The sequence below is a fragment of the Bos indicus genome, chromosome 2 (assembly GCF_029378745.1).
Source record: "Bos indicus isolate NIAB-ARS_2022 breed Sahiwal x Tharparkar chromosome 2, NIAB-ARS_B.indTharparkar_mat_pri_1.0, whole genome shotgun sequence".
In the NCBI taxonomy this organism is placed as follows: Eukaryota; Metazoa; Chordata; class Mammalia; order Artiodactyla; family Bovidae; genus Bos; species Bos indicus.
In genome coordinates, this window is record NC_091761.1 from 26,456,338 (window position 1) to 26,482,139 (window position 25,802).

The following is a 25,802-nucleotide window of genomic DNA, read 5'->3' on the forward strand; positions in this document are numbered from 1 at the left end:
GATCTAAGAACTCACAAAGCAACCAGTATATAAAAGCAGACTTTTCATCAGAAATCACAGAATCTAGAACACAATGGACAAACACATTTAAAGTGCTAAAACAAAATAGCCCTGCAAATCCAGAATTCTTAACATAAAATAACTTTCAAAACTTAGAAATAAAAACTTTTCAGACAAAGTCTAGGAGAATTCATTGTCATTATAAAATTAATTAAATTTTACAAGCAGTCCTATGATAAGCCCATATTTTGAAAAACTTACCCTCCCATCAACAGGCATGTGAGTGACTCATCTTGGAAGTAGACCCTTCAGTCCCAAGAAGCCTTCAGAAGACTATAACCCTAGTCACAATCTTAACTACAACCTCTTGAGAGATACTATACACACAATGCCATAACCACACACCTAGGCCACTTCAGAATCCTCAGTACACAAAAAGTATAAGATAATAAATGTTTGTCATTTTAAACTGCTCAGTTTATAAGTGATTTGTTACAGAGCAGTAGATAACTATTAAAATACTATCAATCAATTACACCTAACAGAACACTACACCCTACAGCAGCTGGACATTCATCTCACCGCTCATAAAATGTGTCTCAAAAATTTCTTTTTAGATTTTTAAGAAGCAAATGGATATTATTAACTCACAGAATTATATAACCAACTTCAGTTCATTTCAGGCACTCAGTCGTGTCCGACTCTTTGCGACCCCATAGACTGCAGCACACCAGGCTTCCCTGTCCTTCACCAACTCCCAGAACTTGCTCAACTCATGTCCGTTGAGTCGGTGATACCATCCAACCATTTCATCCTCTGTTGTCCCCTTTTCCTCCTGCCTTCAATCTTTCCCAGCATCAGAGTCTTTTCCAATGAGTCGGCTGCTTGCAACAGGTGGCCCAAGTACTGGAGTTTCAGCTTCAGCACCAGTCCTTTCAATGAATATTCAGGACTGATTTCCTTTAGGATTGTCTGACTTAATCTCCTTGCAGTCCAAGGGACTCTCAAGAGTCTTCTCCAATACCACAGTTCAAAAGCATCAATTCTTCAGTGCTCAGCGTTCTTTGAGGTTTAACTCTCATATTTATATATGAATGACTACTGGAAAAACCATAGCTTTGACTAAACGGACCTTTCTCGGCAAAGTAATGTCTCTGCTTTTTAATATGCTGTCTAAGTTGGTCATAACTTTTCTTCCAAGGAGCAAGTGTCTTTTAATTTCATGCCTTCAGTCACTGTCCACAGTGATTTTGGAGCCCAAGGACATAAAGTCTCCCACTGTTTCCACTGCTTCCCCATCTATTTGCCAAGAAGTGATGGGACTGGATGCCATGATCTTACTTTTTTGAATGTTGAGTTTTAAGCCAGTCTTTTCACTCTCCTCTTTCACTTTCATCAAGACACTTTTTAGTTCTTCTTTGCTTTCTGCCATAAGGGTGGTTTCATCTGCATATCTGAGGTTATTGATATTTCTCCCGGCAGTCTTGATTCCAGCTTATGCTTCATCCAGCCCAGCATTTCTCATGATGTACTCTGCATAGAAGTTAAATAAACAGGGTGACAATAGACAGCCCTGACGTACTCCTTTCCCAATTTGGAACCAGTCCATTGTTCCATGTCCGGTTCTAACTGTTGTTTCTTGACTTATATACAGATTTTTCAGGAGGCAGGTAAGGTGGTCTGGTATCCCCATCTCTTTCAGAATTTTCCAGTTTGTTGTGATCCACACAGTCAAAGGCTTTGGCATAGTCAATAAAGCAGAAATAGATGTTTTTCTGGAACTCTCTTGCTTTTCCTATGATCCAACAGATCCCAGAAACCAACTTAAACATCAGACAGTATTTTTAAATAATCATGTATATTTATCAACATATACATTGACTACATTGCACAGAATTAGCACAAGACATATATTTCTAATGCATATACCCACTCTCCATGCCCCTTCTGTTATGAACTGAAATGAGGTCACCTAACATTCATACATTGAAGGCTTAATTTCCAGTGTGACTGTATTTGGAAATAGGACCTTTGGCTAGGTAATTAAAGTTAAATGAAGTCATAGGGTGGGGCCCTAGTCCAATAAGACTGGTGTCCTTATAAGAAGAAAAAGAGACACCAGTAATACAGGTACACAGAAGAAAAACCATATGAAGACACAGAGAGAAAGCGGGCATCTGCAAGCCAAAGAGAGAGGCTTCAGGTGAAATCAAACCCAAACCTGCCAGCATCTTGATCCAGCCTCAAGAAATAAATTTCTGTTATCTAAGCCCCCTAGTCTGTGGTAACATGTTACAGCAGTGAGACTACTACACACCCTCATTAAGACATGATTCCCTGAACACACGATGGAGCCAGGCTTACTGCCAGCACTGAAATTAGTCCAGACCAAAGACTCATGGCAATACTGACAAGCAGAAAATATCAAAAAAGAATATATGGGTCCTACCAACTATGTGGAATTGAAGCATTTTAAACTTATACCATGTAAAGTATGCTCTCGGGCCACACATTAAACTAGAAATCAGTAACAGACATATCTAAAAAAGTCCCCCAAATCTGGAAATTAAATAACACACCTGTAAATAACACATGGACCAAAAAAGAAATAAAACTACACTGGGACAATTTTTTCAAACTTATAGTATTTGCAAAGACCAAATATTTGATAATATACTGCCCTGGTCAGGTGGTAAAGCGACAGACATCCTCACTGTACTGTTGGGAAAGGTGTGAAGTAACACACCAAATATGAGGACTATTAAAGGTATAAACACACAACCATTTGACCCAGTAATCCACAGGTTAGAATCAGGACAGTCTAATTTCTAATCTGGAGCTCTTATCCACCATACCTGTGAAGACATTTTCTCAAACCACAGTTAAAAGAAAGAATTCTCATATGCTGTCCAAGTAAAAGAGATAAACTGGAAGATGTAAGCCAGCCAAAATAATAAAATATTGTAATTCCCTTAGCTTTCAATGGTTTTAAGAAACAAAGAGAATATCAAAAGCAGGGCTAATTCAAAAAGTCTGATCCAACAGTAAGTCTAGACTGGCAACTGGCCAGGGAGCACAGCCTTGGGACCCACTTAATCAGGGGTGATTAACAATCCAGCCTGTGACCCTACCTAATCAGTGACCAAACAGTTGCACCTTCCAGCCAGGGAACAGTCTGTGACCCTGCCTAACTAGAAGCAATTATGGAGCCCAGACAGTGATCCTGCTAGACCGTGAATCCCAGCCAGTAGCCCCACCCACCCAGGGAGCCTAGCTAGTAAATTCATCCAACCACAGGACCGAGCCAGCAGGCCCCTCCCAACCTCAAAGTAAGGACTGCGGTCCTACCTCACTAGACATGCTGAAAGCAAATGCTGCCTGCTAGTATACACTACCAATCGGCCCATCCAGAATCCCAAACTGGGTTGACTAGAGGCGGAGACCACCTCCTCAAATGCACAGATGCCAACACAAGGACAGAAGGATCACGAAGAAATCAAATAAATCTGATACCACTGAAGGAAATTAATAAAGCTCCAATAATGGACCCTGAAGAAACGGAGATCTATGAACTGAATGATAAGAAATTCAAAATAATACTCTTAAAGAAGTTTTGTGAACTATAGAAAATACAAATAAACAATTACGTGAAAACAGAGGAGAAATACATGAATAAAATGAGTTCAAAAAGATACGGAAGGCATCCCTGTGGACCAAACGTAAAGAATCTACCTGCAGGGGTCATGGGTTCAATCCCTGGTCCAGGAAGATCCCACATGCCACAGGACAACTAAGCCTGTGCACCACAACTACTGAGCCAGCATGCAGGAGCCCATGAGCCACAACTACTGAAGCCCACATGCCCAGAGCCCACGTTCCGCCACAAGAGAAGCCATGGCAATGAGGAGCCGGTGCACCCCAAGAAAGAGTAGCCCCTACTCACTACAACTAGAGAAAGTCTGTGCACAACAAACTCAGGGCAACCAAAAATAAAAAGAAAGAAAGAAAGAATTCTTAAAAAAAAAAGATATGGAAACCATAACTGATGGTCCAATGGTGAAGAATCTTCTTTGCAATGCAGATAACATAAGTTTGATCCCTGGTCCAGAAACCAAGATCCCACATGCCACAGAGCAACTAAGCCTGTGTGCTATAACTACTAAACCCACATTCTCCACTGCCCATGCCCCACAGACAGAGAGCCCACACATGTGACACCTACTGAGCCCACGTGCCACAACTACAGAGTCTGTGTGCTGCAATGAAAGATCCTGCATGATGCAACGAAGATCCCATGTGCTGCAACTAACACCTGACACAACCAAATAAATAAACACATGGAAACCACTTTTTAAAATAAACAGAAATCCTAGAGCTGAACAATATGGCTGAACTAAAAAAAATTAAGACAAAACTTCAACAGAAGACTTCAATGAAGCAAAAGAAATCAGTGAACTTGAAGAAAAGTCACCTGAAATTACCCAGTCAGAAGTGCAAAAAGAAATGAGAACTAATGAAGAAAGTCAAAAGGAGGAATGGGACAACATTCAAAGAACAAATATGTGGATTATGGGAATCACAAAAAGAGAGAGAGAAGGGGATCAAAAGTTTAAAGATACAATGGCTGAAAACTTTCCAAGCTGGGGAAATAGATGGACATTCAGATTCATGAGACCCTAAAGCTCCTAAATAGGTTAAGCCCAAAAAGGGCTACATTGAGACACATTATAATTAAGGTACCCAAAGACAAAGAGAGAAATCTGAAAGCTGCAACAGAAAAGTGAATCATCACATAAAGGAGTTCCCATTTCTGCAAGGGGATTTCTCAACAGAAATCTCACAAGCCAGGAAAAAGTAGAGTGAGATATTCAAAATACTGAGAGAAAAAACTGCCAACCAAGAAACTATGCCCAGCAAAACTGCCTTCAGAATTTAAAGAGAGATAAAGATATTCCCAAACACACAGACAAAACCTGAAGGAGATCATCAGTAGATGTAACTTACAAAAAAAATGCTAAAAGGAATTCTTAAACTGGAATGAAAAGATGCTAATAACCTAAAAAACCTATAAATGTGTAAAATTCACCAGTTAAGGTAAATATATAGTCAAAGTCATATTCTCTAATATTGCAAAAGTGGTGTGTAAATCACTTTCAACTCATATGAAAGTTCAAAAAATGAGTGGATTAAAAATAACCATAATTTTAGTAACTGTTAACCAGATGGAAAATATCAAAATCAGATTGATTATATTCTTTGCAGGGAAGATCTATATAGTCAGCAAAAACAAGACCTGGAGCTGACTGTGGCTCAGATCATAAGCTCCTTATTGCAAACTTCAGGCTTAAATTGAAGAAAGTAGAGAAAACCACTAGATCATTCGGGTATGATCTAAATTGAATCCCTTATGATTATACAGAGGAGGTTATGAATAGATTCAAGGGATTAGATCTGGTAAACAGAGTGCCTGAATAACTATGGATGCAGGTTTGTAACACTGTACAGGAGGCAGTGACCAAAACTATCCCAAAGAAAAAGACATGCAAGAAGGCAAAACGGTTGTCTGAGGAGGCTTTACACATAGCTGAGAATAGAAGAGAAGAAAAAGGCAAGGAAAAAAGAGAAAGATATGCCCAACTGAATGCAGAGTTCCAGAGAATAGAAAGGAGAGATAAGAAAGCATTAAGTGAACAAGACAAAGAAATAGAGGAAAACAATAAAATGAGAAAGACAAGATCTCTTCAAGTAAACTGGAGATACCAAGGAACATTTCAAGCAAAGACGAGCACAACGAAGGACAGAAATGGTAAGGACCTAACAAAAGCAGAAGAGATTAAGATTCTCTTACCAAATTCTACCAAACAGTTAAAGAAGAATTAATATCAATCCTTCTCAAATTCTTACAAGTATTTAAGGAAAGAATGCTTCCAAATTCATTTTATGAGGCATTACCCTAATAGCAATGCAAAAATTCTCAAAAAAATGCTAGCAAACCAAGTTCAACAGTACACCACAAGATTAGACACCAGAATCAAGTGAGATTTATCCTTGGGATGTACGGATGATTCAATATACACAAAACAGTCAATGTGATATACCACATTAACAAATGAAGGATTAAATTCATGATAATCTCAACAGATGCAAAAACAGCGTCTGACGAAATTCAGTAAACATTGATAAAAGTTCTCAACAAACTGGGTACAGTTGGAATGCACCTCAACATAAATAAGGCCATAAATGACAAGTCCAGAAACATAATATTGAATAGTGAAAAGCTGAAAGTTCCTCCTCTGAGACCAAGAACAAGAATACTCAGTCTCATTACTTCTATTCAACATGCACTGGAAGTCTTAACGAGAGCAACTGCACAACAGGAAGAAATGAAAGGTGTCCAAATCAGAAAGATATAAAACAAACTCTGTACACAGATGACATGCCATTATATTTAGAAAACTCTAAAGACTACACCAAAATAAAACTGTTAAAACTACTACTACTAGTTACTGGATACAAATCGACATACAAAAATCAACTGCATTTTTATCCACTAACAGTAAACTACCTGAAAGAGAAATGAAGAAAGAAATCTCATTTACAATAGCATCAAAAACAATAAAAAAATAGACAGGAATAAATTTAACAAAGGACATGAAAGAGTTGTGTGCTAAAAGCTACAAAATACTAATGAAAGAAACTGAAGAAAATTCAAATAAATAGATATTCCAAGTTCATGGATGAAAATTAATAGTAAAACATCCATACTACCCAAAGCAATCTACAGATTCAATGCAATCCTCATCAAAATTCCAAAGGCATTTTTCACAGAAATACAATCCTAAAATTCATTCAGAACAACAAAAGATTCCAAATAGCCAAAGTAATCTTGAGAAAAAAAGGCAGGTGGAGGCATCTCACTTCCTGATTTCAAACTGTGCTATACAGTTATAGTAATCAAAACAGAATGATACTGACATAGAAACAGACACATGGATCAATAAAACAGAACAGAAACTCCAGAAACAAACTCACGCATATTGGTCAACTAAAATCTGACACAGGAGCCAAGAACACAAAGGGGTAAAGGATAATTTCTTCAATAAATGGTGCTGGGAAAACTGGATATTCACATGCAAAGGAATAAAACTGGATGCCTAACGCAGACACTCACAAAAATTAACTCAAAATAAATTATATACCCTTAAATGTAGGCCATCATAAACTTTGAGGGGGGGGGACTTCTTGACATTGGCTTTGGAAATGATTTTTTTTTTATATGAAACCAAAAATATAGCAACAAAAACAAACAAGTGGAACTATCTCAAAGTAAAAAGTTTCTTCTGCACAGCAAAGAAAGTAATCAACAAAACGAAAAGGCAACATAAGGAATGGAAGAAAATACTTGCAAACCAAATTAAAGGTTAATATTCAAAATATATAAAGAACTCATACAATTAAATAGCAAAAAAACAGATAATAATTCTGACTTTAAAATGAGCAGAGGACTTGAATACATGTTTTTCCAAAGATGGCATACAAACAGGTACATTAAAAGGTGCTAAACATCATTAATTACTCAGTTCCGTCGCTCAGTCGTGTCCAACTCTTTGCAACCCCATGGACTGCAGCACACCAGGCTTCCCTGTCCATCACCAATGCCCAGAACTTGTTCAAACTCATGTCCATCGAGTCAGTGATGCCATCCAACAATCTCATCCTCTGTCATCCCTTTCTCCTCCTGCCTTCAATCTTTCCCAGCATCAAGGTCTTTTCCAGTGAGTCAGTTCTTCGCATCAGGTGGCCAAAGGATTGGAGCTTCAGCATCAGTCCTTCCAATGTGAATATTCAGGACTGATTTCCCTTAGGACTAACTGGTTTGACACTAATCATGAGGGAACTGTAAATCAAAACCAGAATGAGATTATCACCTCACATCTGTTAGGATGACTTTTATCAAAAAGACAAGAGAGAAGTAGCGTTAAAACAGATGTGAAGAAAAGAGGACTCATTCACTGGCAGAAATGTAAACTGTTACAGCATTATGGAAAACAGTATGAGGTTTCTCAAAAATTAAAAACAGAACTAGCATATGATCGGAGAAGGCAATGGCACCCCACTCCAGTACTCTTGCCTGGAAAATCCCATGGACAGAGGAGCCTGGTAGGCTGCAGTCCATGGGGTCGCTAAGAGTCGGACACGACTGAGCAACTTCACTTTCACTTTTCACTTTCATGCACTGGAGAAAGAAATGGCAACCCACTCCAGTGTTCTTGCCTGGAGAATCCCAGGGACGGGGAAGCCTGATGGGTTACCGTCTATGGGGTCGCACAGAGTCAGACACGACTGAAGCGACTTAGCAGCAGCAGCATATGATCCAGCAATCCTCACTTCTGGATATATCTGAAGGAAATTAAGTCACTATCTCAGAGAGATATCTGCACCCCATGTTTACCGTAGCATTATCACAACAGCAAAGACATGGAAACAAGTGTCAGCCAACAGATGACGGACAAAAACAATGTGAGACAGATATATATACACACATATATATACATATACATTTATATATAATGGGAAAAGTTATTCTGCCATAAAAAGAGGGAAGTCCTGCCATTTGTGAAAATATGGATGAACTTAGAGGGCTTTATGCTAAGGAAGATAAGTCAGAGAAAGACAAATACTGTGTGATCTCACTTGTAAGTGGAATCTAAAAAAGCTGAACTCAGAAACAGAGAGTAGAATGGTAGTTGTCAGGGGTTTGGTATGGGGGAAACGGATTGTTGGTCACGGGGTACAAACTTCCACTTATAAGATAAATAAGTTCTGGGGATCTAATGCATAGCATGGTGACTACAGTTAACATTACTGTATTATATACTTGAAATGTTCTAAGAAAGTAGTTCTTAAAAGTTCTTAACACACGAAAAAAGGTTATGAGGTGATGAATGTGTTAACTAACCTTATTGTGATAATCATTTTGTAATATATACATGTATCAAATTGTCATGTTATATACTTTAAATTTATATAATTTTGTGAATTATACCTCAATAAAGCTAGAGAGGAAAAACCAGGCTTCATGGTCCTTCTAATCAAATGACAATAAGAAATTATATTGGTTTAAGAATCTATTATATATAGTATTTTAATATCAGGATTAAGGCTAATCCTCTCTAACCTGTTCCTAATCTCAATGCCTAATATCCTAATAACTCTCTATAGCCTTTTTTAGTCTTAAAAAAAAAAATTCATCACCTTAATTTCATACTAACTTGAATTCATTTTCTATTAAAATTACAGTAATATAAAATATTTATCAATACTTAAAGATCTATATCTTAATGAAGATAGTGCCACATGAATGTTCCCATTAAAATTATTTATATTATATATATACACTTTACATATAAGTTCCTGTGTATGCAAATTTGATAACATAAAAAAATCTAAGACTTACTGATACAGATACTCATAATACTGAGTAATACTCAGTATTACTTCAAATAAATCTAAGCCATGGCATCACTTCCTTCTTTCTAACCTTAACTGTCAGTGTTAAATTTCAGTTTTATACAAACCAAAATAAACTTTTCTCTCAGAGTACCAAATTGCAAGATGGATAATTGAATACCTGATGAGAAATATAATTAACAAAACTATAACACGTTAAGTTAATAATTTCAGAGATAAAGAACACCTATCTTATAGGTTTTCTATTATTGTTTAAAAAATAAACTATATCTCAGGGGATCTTCTGACCACATTTAATAGATTTCTCTTTTTCTTTCTTCCTTACTCTCTCCTCCACGAACACACACACACACACACACACACACACACATATATATGTGTGCATATATATATACACAAATAACACACACAAATTCATGCAGATTTCAAAGAAACTAAGTCCCTTTATAAAGGGGGAAAAGTCCACTTAGGAGACTCATAAATATAGATATGAGAGTCAGACATGACTTAGTGACTAAACAACAAAGCCACAAACCAGGAAAAAATATTTTTAAATCATGTATCTGATAAAGGGTTTATATCCACAATAGATAAGGAACTACCAGAACTTAGTTCAGTCGCTCAGTCGTGTCCAACTCTTCACGACACCATGAATCGCAGCACGCCAGGCTTCTCTGTCCATCACCAACTCCTGGAGTTCACTCAAATTCACGCCCATCAAGTCGGTGATGCCACTCAGCCATCTCATCCTTTGTCGTCCCCTTCTCCTCCTGCCCCCAATCCCTTCCAGCATCCGAGTCTTTTCCAATGAGTCAACTCTTCCCATGAGGTGGCCCAAGTATTAGAGTTTCAGCTTTAGCATCATTCCTTCCAAAGAAATCCCAGGGCTGATCTCCTTCAGAATAGACTGGTTGGATCTCCTTGCAGTCCAAGGGACTCTCAAGAGTCTTCTCCAACACCACACTTCAAAAGCATCAATTCTTCGGCGCTCAGCTTTCTTCACAGTCCAACTCTCACATCCATACATGACCACTGGAAAAACCATAGCCTTGACTAGACAGACCTTTCTTGGCAAACTAATGTCTCTGCTTTTGAATATGCTATCTAGGTTGGTCATAACTTTCCTTCCAAAGAGTAAGTGTCTTTTAATTTCATGGCAGCAATCACCATCTGCAGTGATTTTGGAGCCCCCCAAAATAAAGTCTGACACTGTTTCCACTGTTTCCCCATCTATTTGCCATGAAGTGATGGGACCAGATGCCATGATCTTAGTTTTCTGAATGTTGAGCTTTAGGCCAACTTTTTCACTCTCCTCTTTCACTTTCATCAAGAGGCTTTTTAGTTCCTCTTCACTTTCTGCCATAAGGGTGGTGTCATCTGCATATCTGAGGTTACTGATATTTCTCCCAGCAATCTTGATTCCAGCTTGTGTTTCTTCCAGCCCAGCGTTTCTCATGATGTACTCTGCATATAAGTTAAATAAGCAGGGTGACAATATACAGCCTTGACATACTCCTTTCCATATTTGGAACCAGTCTGTTGTTCCATGTCCAGTTCTAACTGTTGCTTCCTGACCTGCATATAAGTTTCTCAAGAGGCAGGTCAGGTAGTCTGGTATTCCCATCTCTTGAAGAATTTTCCACAGTTTATTGTGATCCACACAGTCAAAGGCTTTGGCATAGTCAATGAAGCAGAAATAGATGTTTTTCTGGAACTCTCTTGCTTTTTTGATGATCCAGCGGATGTTGGCAATTTGATCTCTGGTTCCTCTGCCTTTTCTAAAACCAGCTTGAACATCAGGAAGTTCATGGTTCACGTAGTGCTGTAGCCTGGCTTGAAGAAGAGCATTACTTTACTAGCATGTGAGATGAGTGCAATTGTACAGTAGTCTGAGCATTCTTTGGCATTGCCTTTCTTTGGGACTGGAATGAAAACTGACCTTTTCCAGTCCTGTGGCCACTGCTGAGTTTTGCAAATTTGCTGACATATTGACTACAGCACTTTCACAACATCATCTTTTAGGATGTGAAATAACTCAACTGGAATTCCATCACCTCCACTAGCTTTGTTCATAGTGATGCACAACTATTAGAACAGCTAAAATTAAAAAGACTAACCGCAGCAATCATTTGCAAGGATGCAGAAGAATTGGAACTCACATACTGCTGGTAGGAATGCAGAATGGAATACCCACATAGGAAAACATTTTGAAAGTTTCTTTAAAAGCTACACATCATGTAATTAATGCCACTGAATTATACACTTTAAATAATTGAAATGTCAAAGTTTATTTTATATATATACATAAAAAACCACAATAAAAATGTTTAAAAAAATTTTTAAGTTAAACACACATCTATCATATGATTCACTCATAACACACCTAGGTATTTACCAAAGGGAAGTATCCATATAAAAACTGGTTAATATTCACATAAAGACTTGAATATGAATATTTCATAACAGCTATATTTGTAATAGTCAAAAACTGGAAACTACTCAAATGTTCATTGACAGATTAACAGATAGACAAATTGTGTCATACCCTGATGGTCAAATACTACTGAGCAATAAAAGAATGAACTAGTGACATACAACAAGATGAATGAACCTAAAATGGTTATGCTGAGTGTAGAACACCAGATCAAATATATGTATATACATATTTCCATGCCAGGATGACTTAATCTACCCTGTCTTTGAGGATGCCTTATAAGCTGAATTAACAATAGAGAGAATGAGTGTTTTGGATGCTCTGATAAACATGAAATCAAAGTAAGAAAATAATGAAAAGGGGGAAAGAATAGCTGTTTTTCTCCTATAACTGAAGCAATAATGTATCAGCTTTTGAATAATTCAAGGGTAAAAGGTAAAAATAAAATGGTGAAGTTATCAATGAGAAAGGCTACCAATTTCTATGCATTGCTGTTTTCCTAATGGCCATCTAAAAATGGTGCCCTGCTGAGGCTTTGTAAATTAAATGATGTTTGTATGAATAAAGTTATTTGAAGGGGTCCAAAAAATGAAATAACTTTTTTTTAATTTTTTCATTTTTAAATAAAAATGGTGCCCTGAATTAGGTTTTGGGAAAAAATTTTTTAAAGCCACCATATGAGTATTATTGGTGAATGATTTTTTATACTTATAAATATGGTTTAACATCACAAGATACACACACACACACACACACACATTCCACTTATATAAAGCTCTAGAAAAGGAAATAAATCTATAGCAACAGAATGTTGCTAGATCAGTGGTTGCTGAGGGAAGGGGCACAGAAAAAGGCAGAAGGAAGGCATTACCTTGCAGGCAGTTGCTATGTTTACTATCCTGATTGAGATCACAGTTTTACAGGTATGTGTGTGTGTACACATAAAAAAATTGATGTGAAAACTTATTGTACTTTAAATTGTGCAACTTATTGCTATCGTTGTTGTTTAGTCACTAAGTCGAGTCTGACTTTTTGGGACCCCATAGACTGTAGCCTGCCAGGCTCCTCTTTGTCCCCAGGATTTCCCAGACAAGAATACTGGAGAGGGTTGCCATTTTCTTCTCCAGGGAATCTTACCAACGCAGGGATAGAACCCATCCATGGCTCTTGAGTCTCCGGCATTGGTAGGCAGACTCTTTACCACTGAGCCAATTATTCTTTATTCAAGCTATTCCAAAAACATGCCCTCAAAATCATATGCAACTGCCTTGGTCAAGCATTCCAATCCAACAGTTTGATAAAAGGGTATGCTTAACAGTTCTATCTATAAGAGCACTAACATAATAGAGTATTATTACAGCACGCCAATGTTTCATAGTCCTGGGCAATCAATTGGAATAATACCATTCTATTTTATGTGTTTAGTGTTACATTTAGTTTAAAAGAAAAAAATTGAAGTAGGCAGGTTTTGATCTGTCTACCATCCCTATTTTACATGTGATAAAAACTACAGCCTAGGAAAATTAAATGATTTACCAAAGGCCAAAAAGACAAAAAACGTTGGGAAGAGCAACCAAAACACATCCTTACAGTCTGGTATGTTCTCACAAATTCTAAAGTGAAAATTAGCAAGACCAACATCAAAGGTCCCCTGTCAAAATATGAGGGTTCTTCAGAGATGACTGATAAGCTAACTGGAGTTTTGTGATAATGAAAATATCGTAGTGAATAAATCAGAAATATAGTAATATATTCATGCCAACCAGCATTCCAGGAATTCTTTCCATTATCATAGGTTAGATGTTCCCGAGATTCTTTAAAGAATATATTCCATTAAATTGTCCCCACTCTCCCAATAAAATCACCTACAAGCAGAATTATCTCTACCTGAGCAATGGGTAAGATTTAAAATTCCCTTAAGAAGTCAAAACCACAAATCTAGGCTTCATGCCAAGTCTGGGATTTATATTATTCTTGCGGCTTTGGAACCCCCAAACTAAAAATTAATTTTTAAAATCGACACTGGACGAATGATAAAACTCAAATTCTCTGTAAAATTTTCCTTAAAGATTTTTCTAGAAATGAAATTTCCATTCATTCAAATTAAAAACTTAATAGACACACTGGACAGCAGATCACATAGAACTGAAGAAGGGATTACCAAGAAGATAGATCTGAGGAAATTACCCTCAATTCAGGGGGAAAAAAAAAAGATTACTGGATAGAAAGTGAGTGAGCTCTCTTTAGGAGACAGAATGAGAAGATCCAACAAATACCATAACATGGTGTCCAAAGCAGAAAATAAAGATAGTAGAGACTCAAAATTCAAGGAGGTGATGGTCGAGAATTTTCAGAACTGATGAGGCACAAATCGTCATCTAGAACCAGCCCGACAAATAGACACATCACAGTGAAACTACAGATTACCAAAAAATAAACCTTAAAAGCAACCAATTAAAAAGGCAGATTGATTACAAAAGAACAACCAGATGGAATATAACCTCTCAGCAACGGAGACCAGAAGACAACAGAAAAGTATATTCAAAGTGTAAGGGAAAACAAATGTCAACTAAAAGTCTCAACGCAGTTAAAATATTATTCGAGGGGCTTCCCTGGTGGTCCAGTGGTTAAGAATCCGTTTTACAATGCAAAGGACACCTGTTCAACCCCTGGTCTGGGAAGATCCCACGTGCCACGGAGCAACTAAGCCTGTGTGCCACCACCACTGATCCCACTCCAGAGTCCAGGAGCTGCAACTACTGAAACCTGTGCGCACCTAGAGCCGGTGCTCGGCCAGAGGAGCCCTGCAGTAAGGAGCCCACCACTGCAGGGAAGCCCCACTCACCACAGCTAGAGAAAGCCCATGTGCAGCAACGAAGACCCACCACACCCAAAAAATAAAGAAATCTTAAATACATTTTATATATATACACACAGATTATTGTAATACACAGATTAGCTATTAGAAGAGACTTCAAAGATGGTTTGATCAATATTTAAAAATTAATAGCATTTGAATACTTTTATAATACAAAATATTAGGAAAAAGCATTAAAAAAGAAATTGGAAAAAGCAATTTTTAAAATGATATTATCTATAGTAGAAACAAAAATAAATTATCCAGGAATAAATATAACAAAAGCTACACAATTTATGGAGGAATACTTTACTTACAGAAACAACAATTTGGATTACTCTCATGGTTAGGCAGATTTAATACTACTTTTAACAAAGTGTGTTTTCTACTGAAAAGAATTCCACTGCATGATTAAACCACAGTTTACTAATCTCATTGTGTCTATTTTTTTCCTATTACAAATAGTATAATGAATATCCTTGTAAGAGCCTCCTTCTGCAGTGCCCTAAAATGTAATGTGATTCCAATAAATAACTAACAGAATTTTCCACAGAACTTGACAAGATGACCCTGATATTGAAATGAAAAAGTTGAGACCAAGTAGAGCCAAAATTCTTTTGAAGAACAATAAGGGAAATCTTACCATATTGAGATTTATTCTAATGTTGTAATAATTAAAACATATGATATTGTTACAAGAGACATATCAATACAAGAGTTTAAGACATATACAGGAAACTGATACAAGAGCTGTCATATAGTGGCAGTAAGATCAATGAAGAAAAAAATGATTGTTTAATAAATGGTGCCAGATATTTACAGTGGTCAAGACATGAAAGTAACCTAAATGTCCATTGACAAACGAATAGATAAAGAAGATGTGGCACACACAATGGAGTATTACTCAGCCACTGAAAACAGTGAAATAATGCCATCAGCAGCAACGCAGATGGACCTGGACATTATCATACTAAGTGACGTCAGTCAGACAGAGACAGACAAATATCATATGATATCACTTATCTGTGCAAACTGAAAACGAAAAATAATACAGATGAACTTGTTAACAAAAGGAAAATAAATTCACAGACTTAGAGAATGAACCTGTGGTTACCAGAGTGGGGGACAGGGTGGGGGGGGGAACATTTTGGGAGTTTGGGACTAACAGGAACACACTGTTATATTTAAAATAGAAAACCACACAAATGTCCACTCTAGTCTGTATTATTTGTGTATTTTAAAGCAATCCTCTTTACCTTTGTTTTAAAAAATGCCTATAGATTTTCTTTTCTTTTTTAATCTAATTGATAGTAACTGTATTTTATTTTATTTATTTATTTATTTTCAGCTGTGCTGGGTCCTTGCTGCTGTGCGGGCCCATCCGTGCTCAGTAACAAGAGAAGCCACCACGATGAGAAGTTCACACACCGTAACTAGGCCCCTGCTCTCCACAGCTAGAGAAAAGCCTGCAGTTCACAAAAGAAGAAATTAAATGACCTAAAAACATGTGAAAACATGCTTGCTTATAACCAACAGATTGGCAAAATTTTTCAAATATATTCTTTATTTTTTTAATATATCAGCAACTCCTGATAAACAGAAAAACGGGAACTCAATTTCCTGGTGGAAGAGTAATTGGAAGTAAATTGGATAAAACAATGGAAATCAATTCTCAGCTATCTAGTAAGGTGTGCTGAAGAATGCACACCCTATGATCCAGCAATCCCTCTTCTCAGACTCTGGCCTAAAAAAAATTCTGGTATATCTACACAAGGAGATACATACAAAGATGTTCACTGAAGCCCTTTTGGAAACAATGAAAAATGTAAAGCATCTAACTGTCCCCTCAGCAAAGAAATAGATAAGCAAACCATGGTTTAAGCATACTATAGAATGTATAATAGTAATTAGAAATTAATGAACTAGTCTATTTTAGCAACATGGTAAATGAAAAAGGCAAGATGCAGAAGGATTAATATAAAATAATTCATGTAAATTTTCCATACTAAAAGAATTATAAACATATATATAGTTTAAATGTAGTACATTTAAGCAAATGTAAAACATATTGAATAAATATAAAAGTAAAACATGCATGCATATGACACAGGAATTTCAGGATAATGGTAATTCTTAGGGAGGAAAAGATATAGGGAGAAGAGCATGACCTTCAGTTTTTTGACTGAAAAAAGGCAACTATAACAAAGTTGACCTCTATTAATCTAAATGGTGAGTACAAAAGTACTTGTTATATTTTTATACTTTGATGTATATTGAAAATGTTTCATAGTTGAAAATAGTTTTAGACTTTAACATGAAATACAAATTAGAAAAAATTTACAATTTAACCAGACTTCCACACTACTGTTGTAGTTAAACTCATAACAATAAAGATGACTAGAAATTACACTCAGCTCAAGTAGAATCTTCTCCACTAAGCAGTTATTTCTAGTAAATTAGCAATGACAAAAAGTACAATGAACACAGAACAGAGAACAAAGATTTCTTTAACTCTTCTTCCTTCAAGCTCTCAGTACAGGAGGAATGTTGTGCTCCTTTGTTTGAATTTGTGACTTGAGTTAGATGGATACTGCTATGGAGAAAATTCCAGATTCACAGGGAAGAAAATTTCACAAGAAATCCATGTAAATACATAAATAAAACTCTGAATATGAGCAAAGAAAACACAAATAAAAGAGATATATATGGCAAGGTCCTCATTATAAAATTTTTATTGAAAGTTTGCTATCTGTAGGGATAGAAACTAAAAATGAAAAAAAAAAAACAAAAACCTGTAATTCAGAAAATCAAATCCTGCAGTATGGTTTCACACTGTACATATGCTATAGGAGTGCTGCCCTTACACATGAGCTTGACAGTAAAAATAAAACTTGCAACCGGACTTTGCAGCACAGGATACAACTGAGACTTCAAGGACAGGAATACAAACAGTGAACTAAAATTTTTAAAAAAGTAACAGAGAGGATCCTACTGCAATGGAGACGTACAGTTGGCAATGTACGTAGAGGCCATGTTGTGGAAAACACTGATGCCAGGCTAAAGGCTTCAGACATTAGCCTATAAAATATGAGAAGTTATTTTAAGCAAAGTTGTGACATATGTGAAGCAGAATTTTATATGAGTGAAGGTCAGACTGAACTGTGAAATTATTACAGGCAGGAAAATAGTAATTATCATGGAATAGATTATTACGTCATGAAGGCTTGGCCTAAGGTAACAGCAGAGAATGAAAAGAACAAATCTAAGAGAAAACAAAAGAACAGGTCTTAGTATCAAGCATGTGAGGAGAAGAAAAGGAAAGAATCAATAATGATACAAGCAGACACTGTTAGATATCTACCCAAAATCCATTCCTCTGTTTTTCCCCAGCCATGAGACAACAAAGACAAAATATAAACAAACTGAGTGATGAAACAAAAGTTTATAAAAAGCCTGTGTCCCTGTAACACTGAACTAGTCCCAAGATGCAAAACAATAAATGCTTCAAAGTTTAAGCCACTAATAGCTAGGATTTCTGACGAGGAGGGGAAATTAAACTAATTTAAACAGAAAGAAAGAAAAGGAAAATCTTTTTTGGAGAGATATATACAGCTGATTCAGTTTTAGACATGGAAGGGTAGTCAAGTGGACAAAATTTTCCAAACTGGTATGACTCAAAAATAATAGCTTCCTAGATTTAATCAATGAAACTGTGATTGTTCAAATTTACAGATTTCTTTACTACAGGATTTTTTTTTAATGTTATACATTGCAGATAGCCAAGAATATACAACATGTAGTATTTCCCAAGTTTGTTTGACCACAGTACACCCCTCAGTAGAAGATCTCTGTAAAACATGTCTAGAGATACAGATGTAAGTAAGTATAGCTGATCCTTGAAACTTTGAGTATTCTAGAAAGAACTCAGTAATATATGAAAGGATAATACAATTAGAGTATCACCATTTTGCAGCCTGTAATGAAATAATGGGTCTAGACAGTGATAGTCAATAGCTGCAAAAATCTTTGACATGATATGGAACTTGACGACGTATGGACTGGGCTGACAAACCTGAACGCACTGATCAACCTAGCATTTACTAAAGAAGGGACAAGGAGATATTCTGTGACTCCTGCTACAATTCAACAGGAAGTATAAGACACCATTATTAAGTTTTCTTGCACCACCTCCCCAAAAACAGAACCTAAAATTTGATCAAGACTCTAGATCCAACTACCAGTTTACAGGAAATAGTGGGCAGAGGAACAAGTTAAATATCACAGAGCTGCAATCATTAAATCCCAGAACGTTGATTTCTTCAACTAATACATTGAAAGAAGGAAAAAAGAGGAGGAGTGGAGAAAAGTATAAATTAAGATTCTTCAGAGAAATGAAAACCAAGTACAATAGTAGAACTCTGCATCCTAATCCTAAATCAACCCTAAGAAATCATTTATGAGACAAGTGGGAAAATCTGAACACTCACTGGATAGTTGAAGATATCAAAAAATAACTATGAATATTTTAGGTACTATAATTGTGGTAACAGTACTACAATCCTTTGTGATAAAATACACATAAAATTTATCATTTTAACCATTTTAAGTGGTATTAAGGATATTCACATTGTTATGCAACCATTACCACCATACAACTCAAGAACATTTTTATCTTCCCAAACTGAAACTCTACCCATTAAACAAGTCCTCACTTCCATCTTGCCAAGCCCCTGGCAACCACCATTCTACTTTCTCTCTTGGTAATTAAACGATTGCGAGAACTTCATATAAATAGGATCATACAATATTTGTGTTTTTACATCAGGTTTATTCATTTAGCGTTAAGATTTTCAAGGTTCATCCATATTGTAGCTCATGTCTGAATGTCATTCCTTGTAAAGGCTGAATATACCACATTTTGTTTATCCATTCATCTGTCAATGGACATTTGGGTTCTATTTCATTTTTAAGGGTTCATATCTCTTTACTGAAATACATAAATATTTATAAGTTGAATTATAAGATACCTGAGATTTGCTTCAAAATACTCCAGTCTGGGAGGAAAGGGGAGTGGGGGAAGGGATAACTAACAGATGAAAAAGATATCATTTCTCACTTATCAGATTAACAAAGATCAGAAAAACTGCTAACACTATATACACTGGCCAAGATGTTGGGAAACATGCTCTTTTGTACATTATTGGTAAGAGTGTAAATTAATTTCTTTGGAGGGCGCTATCAAAAGTTTAAAATGCACATTTCCATTAACCGAGATATTACTTCAGGGAGTTTATCTTCACACATATACTCACACACACACACAAAGACGTGTATACAAGAATACTGACTTCAGTTACGCTTATATTAAGCCTAAGACTTAATTTACATGTCTATCAGTAGTGAACTGACTGAATAAATTACAGTAAAATACAAAAATATCAAAATGCAATAGAATACAATTTAAAAAGAAAATCAAATTGTTCTCCATGTACTAATAAGAGACAGTCTCAATAAGTATGTTCAGGGGGAAAAGAAAGGTACAGAGAGTGTAACACTATTCAACCAGACATCTACGGCTTCAATTTCTAGCACTCAGTTCAGTTCAGTTACTCGGTCATGTCCGACTCTTTGCGACCCCATGAACCACACACCAGGCCTCCCTGTCCATCATCAACTGCCGGAGTCTAACCAAATCCATGTCCACTGAGTTGGTCATGCCATCCTACCATCTCATCCGCTGTCGCCCCTTCTCCTCTGCCCTCAATCTTTCCCAGCATCACGGTCTTTTCAAATGAGTCAGCTCTTTGCATCAGGTGGCCAAAGTATTTCTAGCACTGCCACACACCAAATAACCTAAAAACTTCCCACAACAAAACATCTAGAAACGCTGAATAAATTATAACTAAAATCTTTTTAGTTATAAGTTAAATTATAATTTAAGTTATAATTTAGTTAAAATTAAGCTCAAAAGAAAGGGAAATCTCTCACTGAGAAGTGGGATGGAGGAAAGAGGAAACTTTACTTTTTACTTTATCCACCTATTTTTATGTTATAACCAGTAAGTATTACTTTTGAAATTGAAAAATAATAACAATTCCTGAAGTACACCGAAAAAAGATGCTTTGGTTGGTATGTCATATTTTTGAATGAAAATCGTAGGAAGTTGTTCCTTTAACAGAGTCTGTTAGGGGTAGAAGAATGGAGATAGTAGTACTGCCTCAGATTTAAACTGGCACACCATAAACCCTGTATGCCAGGGTAGAATGAAGTCAGCTTTTTATAGCTGAAATAAAATATTTTATTCACCACTGTTGCACGAATCCTTGAAAATAAAATTTCTTCTCCTAAAAAAAAAAAAAAAGATGCTTTGGATTTAATAATCCATGCCACCTCCTGAATAACTAAAGCAATGTGACTTCAGGGTAAATTTTAAGGTAAAACAGTCACTAGTTTATCCAGTTTAATTCAACACATACTATCTACCTAATAAGCAAGCACAAGAGCCTTTGATTAATAATAGCAAGACGAATTTTCTAATTTTTAAAGAGTTTAGAATCTGTGAGGGAAAATAAGGAAGGTAGCAAAAAAAAATCTGTAATGCAGAATAGAATATGAAAACGGTCATCCTCTGCATCAAAATTTGAAAACTAAATGTTTAAAATTCCAATTTCTGGTTTGTAACATCAGAACCCCAAACCAGTCAAACATTATTTTATATTTTCCATTACTATTCTTAAAATTTATCTTTTAAATTTTTACTTAAATTTATTTTTATTTATTTATTTTTGGACATGCTGCAAAGCTCGGAATCTTAGTTCCCTGACCAGGGATTAAACTCACACCTCTAGCATTTGGAAGCATTGAGTCTTAACCACTGGACCACCAGGGAAGTCCAAACACACAATGACTAATACACAGTTTCTATAGGCTTTGTAATCTCTTACTACAAATGAGTTCTCAGCTGTTTTCTTCCTTTGATTTGTATACCTGTTAATACGCCACATTTATTACTACTAATCAAAGAAAACTGAATCCTCCTTGCATATTTCTGTAATTATAAATCTGAAAATTAAACAGTAATACAGGTTGTGATGGACCAAATATTTGATTCTTCCCATCTCCAATCATACAACATCCTACCCAAAACAGTCAGACACTTGGGGAAAGGATTAAGGCACAGCAGGGTTTCTTCTCTTTTATTAAGAACAAGATACAGAGAACAATAGAATCCTTCCTTTAAAATTTGCTGAATAGGATATACAAACTTCTATGACAATTAAAATAACAAACAACACTAAAATCAACACATCTTCGATCTTTAGCAACCAAAAAGGTTTTAAGAAACATCAAAAGCTTGAGAAAAGTTATATTCCACCCATGTGAGGGTAGTCCAGCTTTGCCCACCAGGGATTTTTTAATGATTCCCAGTTCTAAAAAGATTCCAGAGGCAGCCTTTCAACCTGCACCACTGGCTAACATCCTGTGTCTCTCAAAGCAGTAATTAGGTACGTAGCCCAGAAGAATTATCCTGTCCAACCCAAAGAGTTGTAAAAATTTCAGAATAATCACATGGCCATAATATTGTTTATTGTTCACTCTTGCCCATCGTGAAACAGCATGGCAACGGCTGGCATGTACAGACAATAGCTATGCATTTTAGACAGACAATAATTATTTAAGTACTATAGACGTCCTGGAGAAGAAGAGGACAACCCAATCCAATATTCTTGCCTGGAGAACCCCATGGACAGAGGAGCCTGGTGGGCTACAGTCCATAGGGTCACAAAGAGTCAGACACAACTGAAGCGACTGAGCACGCAGGCATGTATCATCTGATAAAGGGAGGCTTGCCTGATTAGGGGAAAAATAAGAATCTGCAAGATGTCAGTGAAGGCAAATGCTATGAGATTAAGATATGGACCGGCTACAGCCCAGATGCCCTAAAACTGTACAAGTACCTTGAAAGAAACTCACTGAGATATTTCTGTTCCCACAATGAAGCATCACAATGAGATATCAGATATGCATCTCATCCAAATGAACCTGATAATTAATTATGCCATTTGGTTCTAAAATTCAGGAAAGAATATTATCTCCTACTTTCACGTACTCTGCGGGTTTCTTAAATGTTAACATTGACTAAGAAGTAAAAATGTCTAAGGATCAATAAGGCACTGTTCCAATTCCTCTGTTTTGAAATCCCTCTTAAATGTTTTTAACAGGTAAGATTTTAAAAAGAAAAAGAAAAAAAGGCCTAACTAAGAATGGCATATTAAAAAAAAAAGGAACATAGTAACAAATGGAAGTACCAATAAGAATGTTATTTGTAAAGGCAATAGAGAGAATGGTGAAGCTGTCAGGCTCTGGCATCAAGATGCATAGCCAACTACTTGTATAATCCTGAGCAAGTGTCTTAAACCCTGCGCCCCACTTTCCTCTTCTGTACAATGGGGATAATGAGTAACAGTCTTGGAGTTATTGATTAAATGAGCTAATCACGTAAAGCAGGTTTTAATATTTGATCATTATTTTCCAAACAGGTGGATAAAAATTCAAAATTTTAATAGCACTCTGTTGATGAGGCTGTTGTAGAACAGTCACGTGCTCTGCTTACTACTAAGTCTTATGGGGGGGCAATCTGGAAATTTCACTTTATTTATCCCATTGATATTCTTGCACAGGTGTGAAAAGAAGGTATATCAGCTTGTAATTTCATATTGGAACCAATATGTCCATCAAAAGTTATGACTAAGAATGGCAAATTTATGACATGAAACACTATGCAGATTTTTTTAACAGAGTACACTGATTTACTGACAGACCTCTTAAGTGAAAAATGCAAATGCATAGACTAATGTATATGATATAAAGAGACTGAAAAATCAAAATACATATTCACTCTTGTTTTCACACTAAGAGAAACTAAAAACAGTGGAAAGAAACTGGACAGACAGGAGACAGGATGAGAGGGAAACTTTAAACTGTGTATATTTTTATTTTTTTGCTTTTTAGCTAAAAAAATTTTACCTATTTAATTATCAATCTTGAAAGTATTTTTAAGTGTCAGGCATACACTCTAAAGTTAGCAAATGTTAGCTGCAATTATTACTATTGTCGTCAGCAGCAGCAGAATTACAAGTATTATCATTATTAGCAAGCTCCTTTCTGAAGCTTTTTCTTACTCCCTCTGCACAGAAGCCTCCTCTAACTCCCAGACTATTTAAGGAACTTACCATTTTCTACTCTTGCATAAGCTGCTTAAGACATAGGTCATGTATGTACCTAATAGATACAAACATTTTGCAGTAACAGTAACCTACAGGTAACAGTAACCTACTCCAAGGAAAACAGAGACCATTTCTAATACTCTATCATTAATTATAAGACCTGAAAATCGAAAAACTTGAATAACTGGATTTGCTAACATTCTTTCAGATACTACCCAACCAAAAAGCTCTCTTTGACTAAGCTTTTTTCTTCTCACAGGACTTCCCTAGACATCATATCCCAAGCCAAGACACAACATGTACCAACTCTTTAACTCCCTGCAATCTCTGAAATGTCTTTTGGCAAATCCCAACATCCTGGTACAACATTCCTATCGAAAAAGCATCTGTTGAGTGTTTCCTTTTAGATAGAGGTTCGCGTATTAGTCCATGAATAAAGTGCCCTTTTAACTAGAGAAGACCTAGGACTTGATTCCTAATTCGCTCAGTGTTTTGCTTGTTCTGGTATGGAGGGTATTCTATAACTGACTGCTCGCTCAGTAGCTCAATTCTAGCTGTCATTCCAGCACACCAAATACTCCACTGACAGCTCAACAGTCACTTTTCATTCAGGCCCCTCCCCTTCCCTCCTCCCTCAACCCCCATCAGCTCAGGAGCTCCTTCCCTCACACTGACACACTGACAGTTCAGAAGTCCCTTTCCACAAGCTGTCCTCCTCTGCAGCTGCAAGACCACTTCCCCCACTCTCATCATCCCGCGACCCAATTTAGTCCCCATTATCATCGCTCTCCCAAATAATCCAAATCACATCATCAGTTTCTTCCCAAGAAACGAGAGGCTTTAAAGCCTTCCCCAGCAAGTACACAATTGACAGCTCGACACCAGATTTCCCAAGTATCCTTTCCTCTTCTCTCCGCTCCTACTCTAGGCACTGGCTCTTTTCTCGCAATCACTCGTTCGCCCCGGCTTCCCCGAAATTCCCAGCCTCGTTCTCTAAATACGCTCTCCGCTCTCCCCTCCTCTCCATCCCCTTTTCACCGCTGACAGCTCAGTCACTTCCATCCCCATGTGGCTGCACCTTCCCCCACTTCTTTCTCCTGACAGCTCGGAGTCGGCTCCGAGCTTCCCCTCCCCGAGGCCTCTTCAGACTCGGCCTGGACAATCCCGCGGTGTCCCCCGCCCCCGGGAAAGACTCCACTCACCCACTCTCCCGCATCACGTTGCTGTCTCCGCAGTCGCAGGCACCCCCGGCCTGGCTACGGAACATGTTGAAGTCGTGTCCGGTGTGGTCACCCTGGTGGAAGCACTCGGCGCAAAGCGACATGCAGGGGGAGATGCCGCACGTCCGGCAGCGGTAGGCCACGAAGTTGGCAGTCCAGACCAGGCCGCATAGCGCCGCGGGGTCGTAGGCCCGCACCGCCGCGCAGAACTCGTCGTAGCCTCCGCCGCCCGCCAGAAGGCACTTACACCACTCCAGAGCCTCCTCCTCGGCCGCCCCCGGACCGCCCCCGCCGCCGGCCGCCGCCGCCTCCTCGCCGTCCGCAGCCGCTGCCAGCGGCCGCTCGGCGCTCAGCACCCGCTCCAGCAGCGCCTGCAGCTCCTCAGCACCTGCCCGGTTGTCCGGCCGGCTGAGGGCCGCTTTCAGGTGCGCGGCGGTGGCTGCTTTGTCCAGGGCCAGCCCGGGAGCAGGCACCTCGGCTTGGGGTGGCTGCGGCCCCCCGACGGCCGCAGCGGCCGCCGCCGCCATGATGAGAGCTCAGAATTTGGAGAGTCCAGGGCCGGCGGCTCCTCCCGGGAGGGTGGGGGAATTGAC

The 25,802-nt window shown here is 37.6% G+C and overlaps 1 protein-coding gene across 1 annotated transcript in view; it reads right to left on the reverse strand.

Moving 5' to 3' along the window:
* UBR3 (ubiquitin protein ligase E3 component n-recognin 3) overlaps nucleotides 1-25,785 on the reverse strand; it is a 205,850-nt gene extending 180,065 nt beyond the window's left edge. The window contains exon 1 of the mRNA XM_070803519.1: nucleotides 25,192-25,785. Within this exon, the coding sequence (XP_070659620.1) occupies nucleotides 25,192-25,736 (545 nt within the window). The 5' untranslated portion in view covers nucleotides 25,737-25,785. The remainder of the gene's footprint in view (nucleotides 1-25,191) is intronic.
* Between the last annotated feature and the right edge of the window lie 17 nt (nucleotides 25,786-25,802).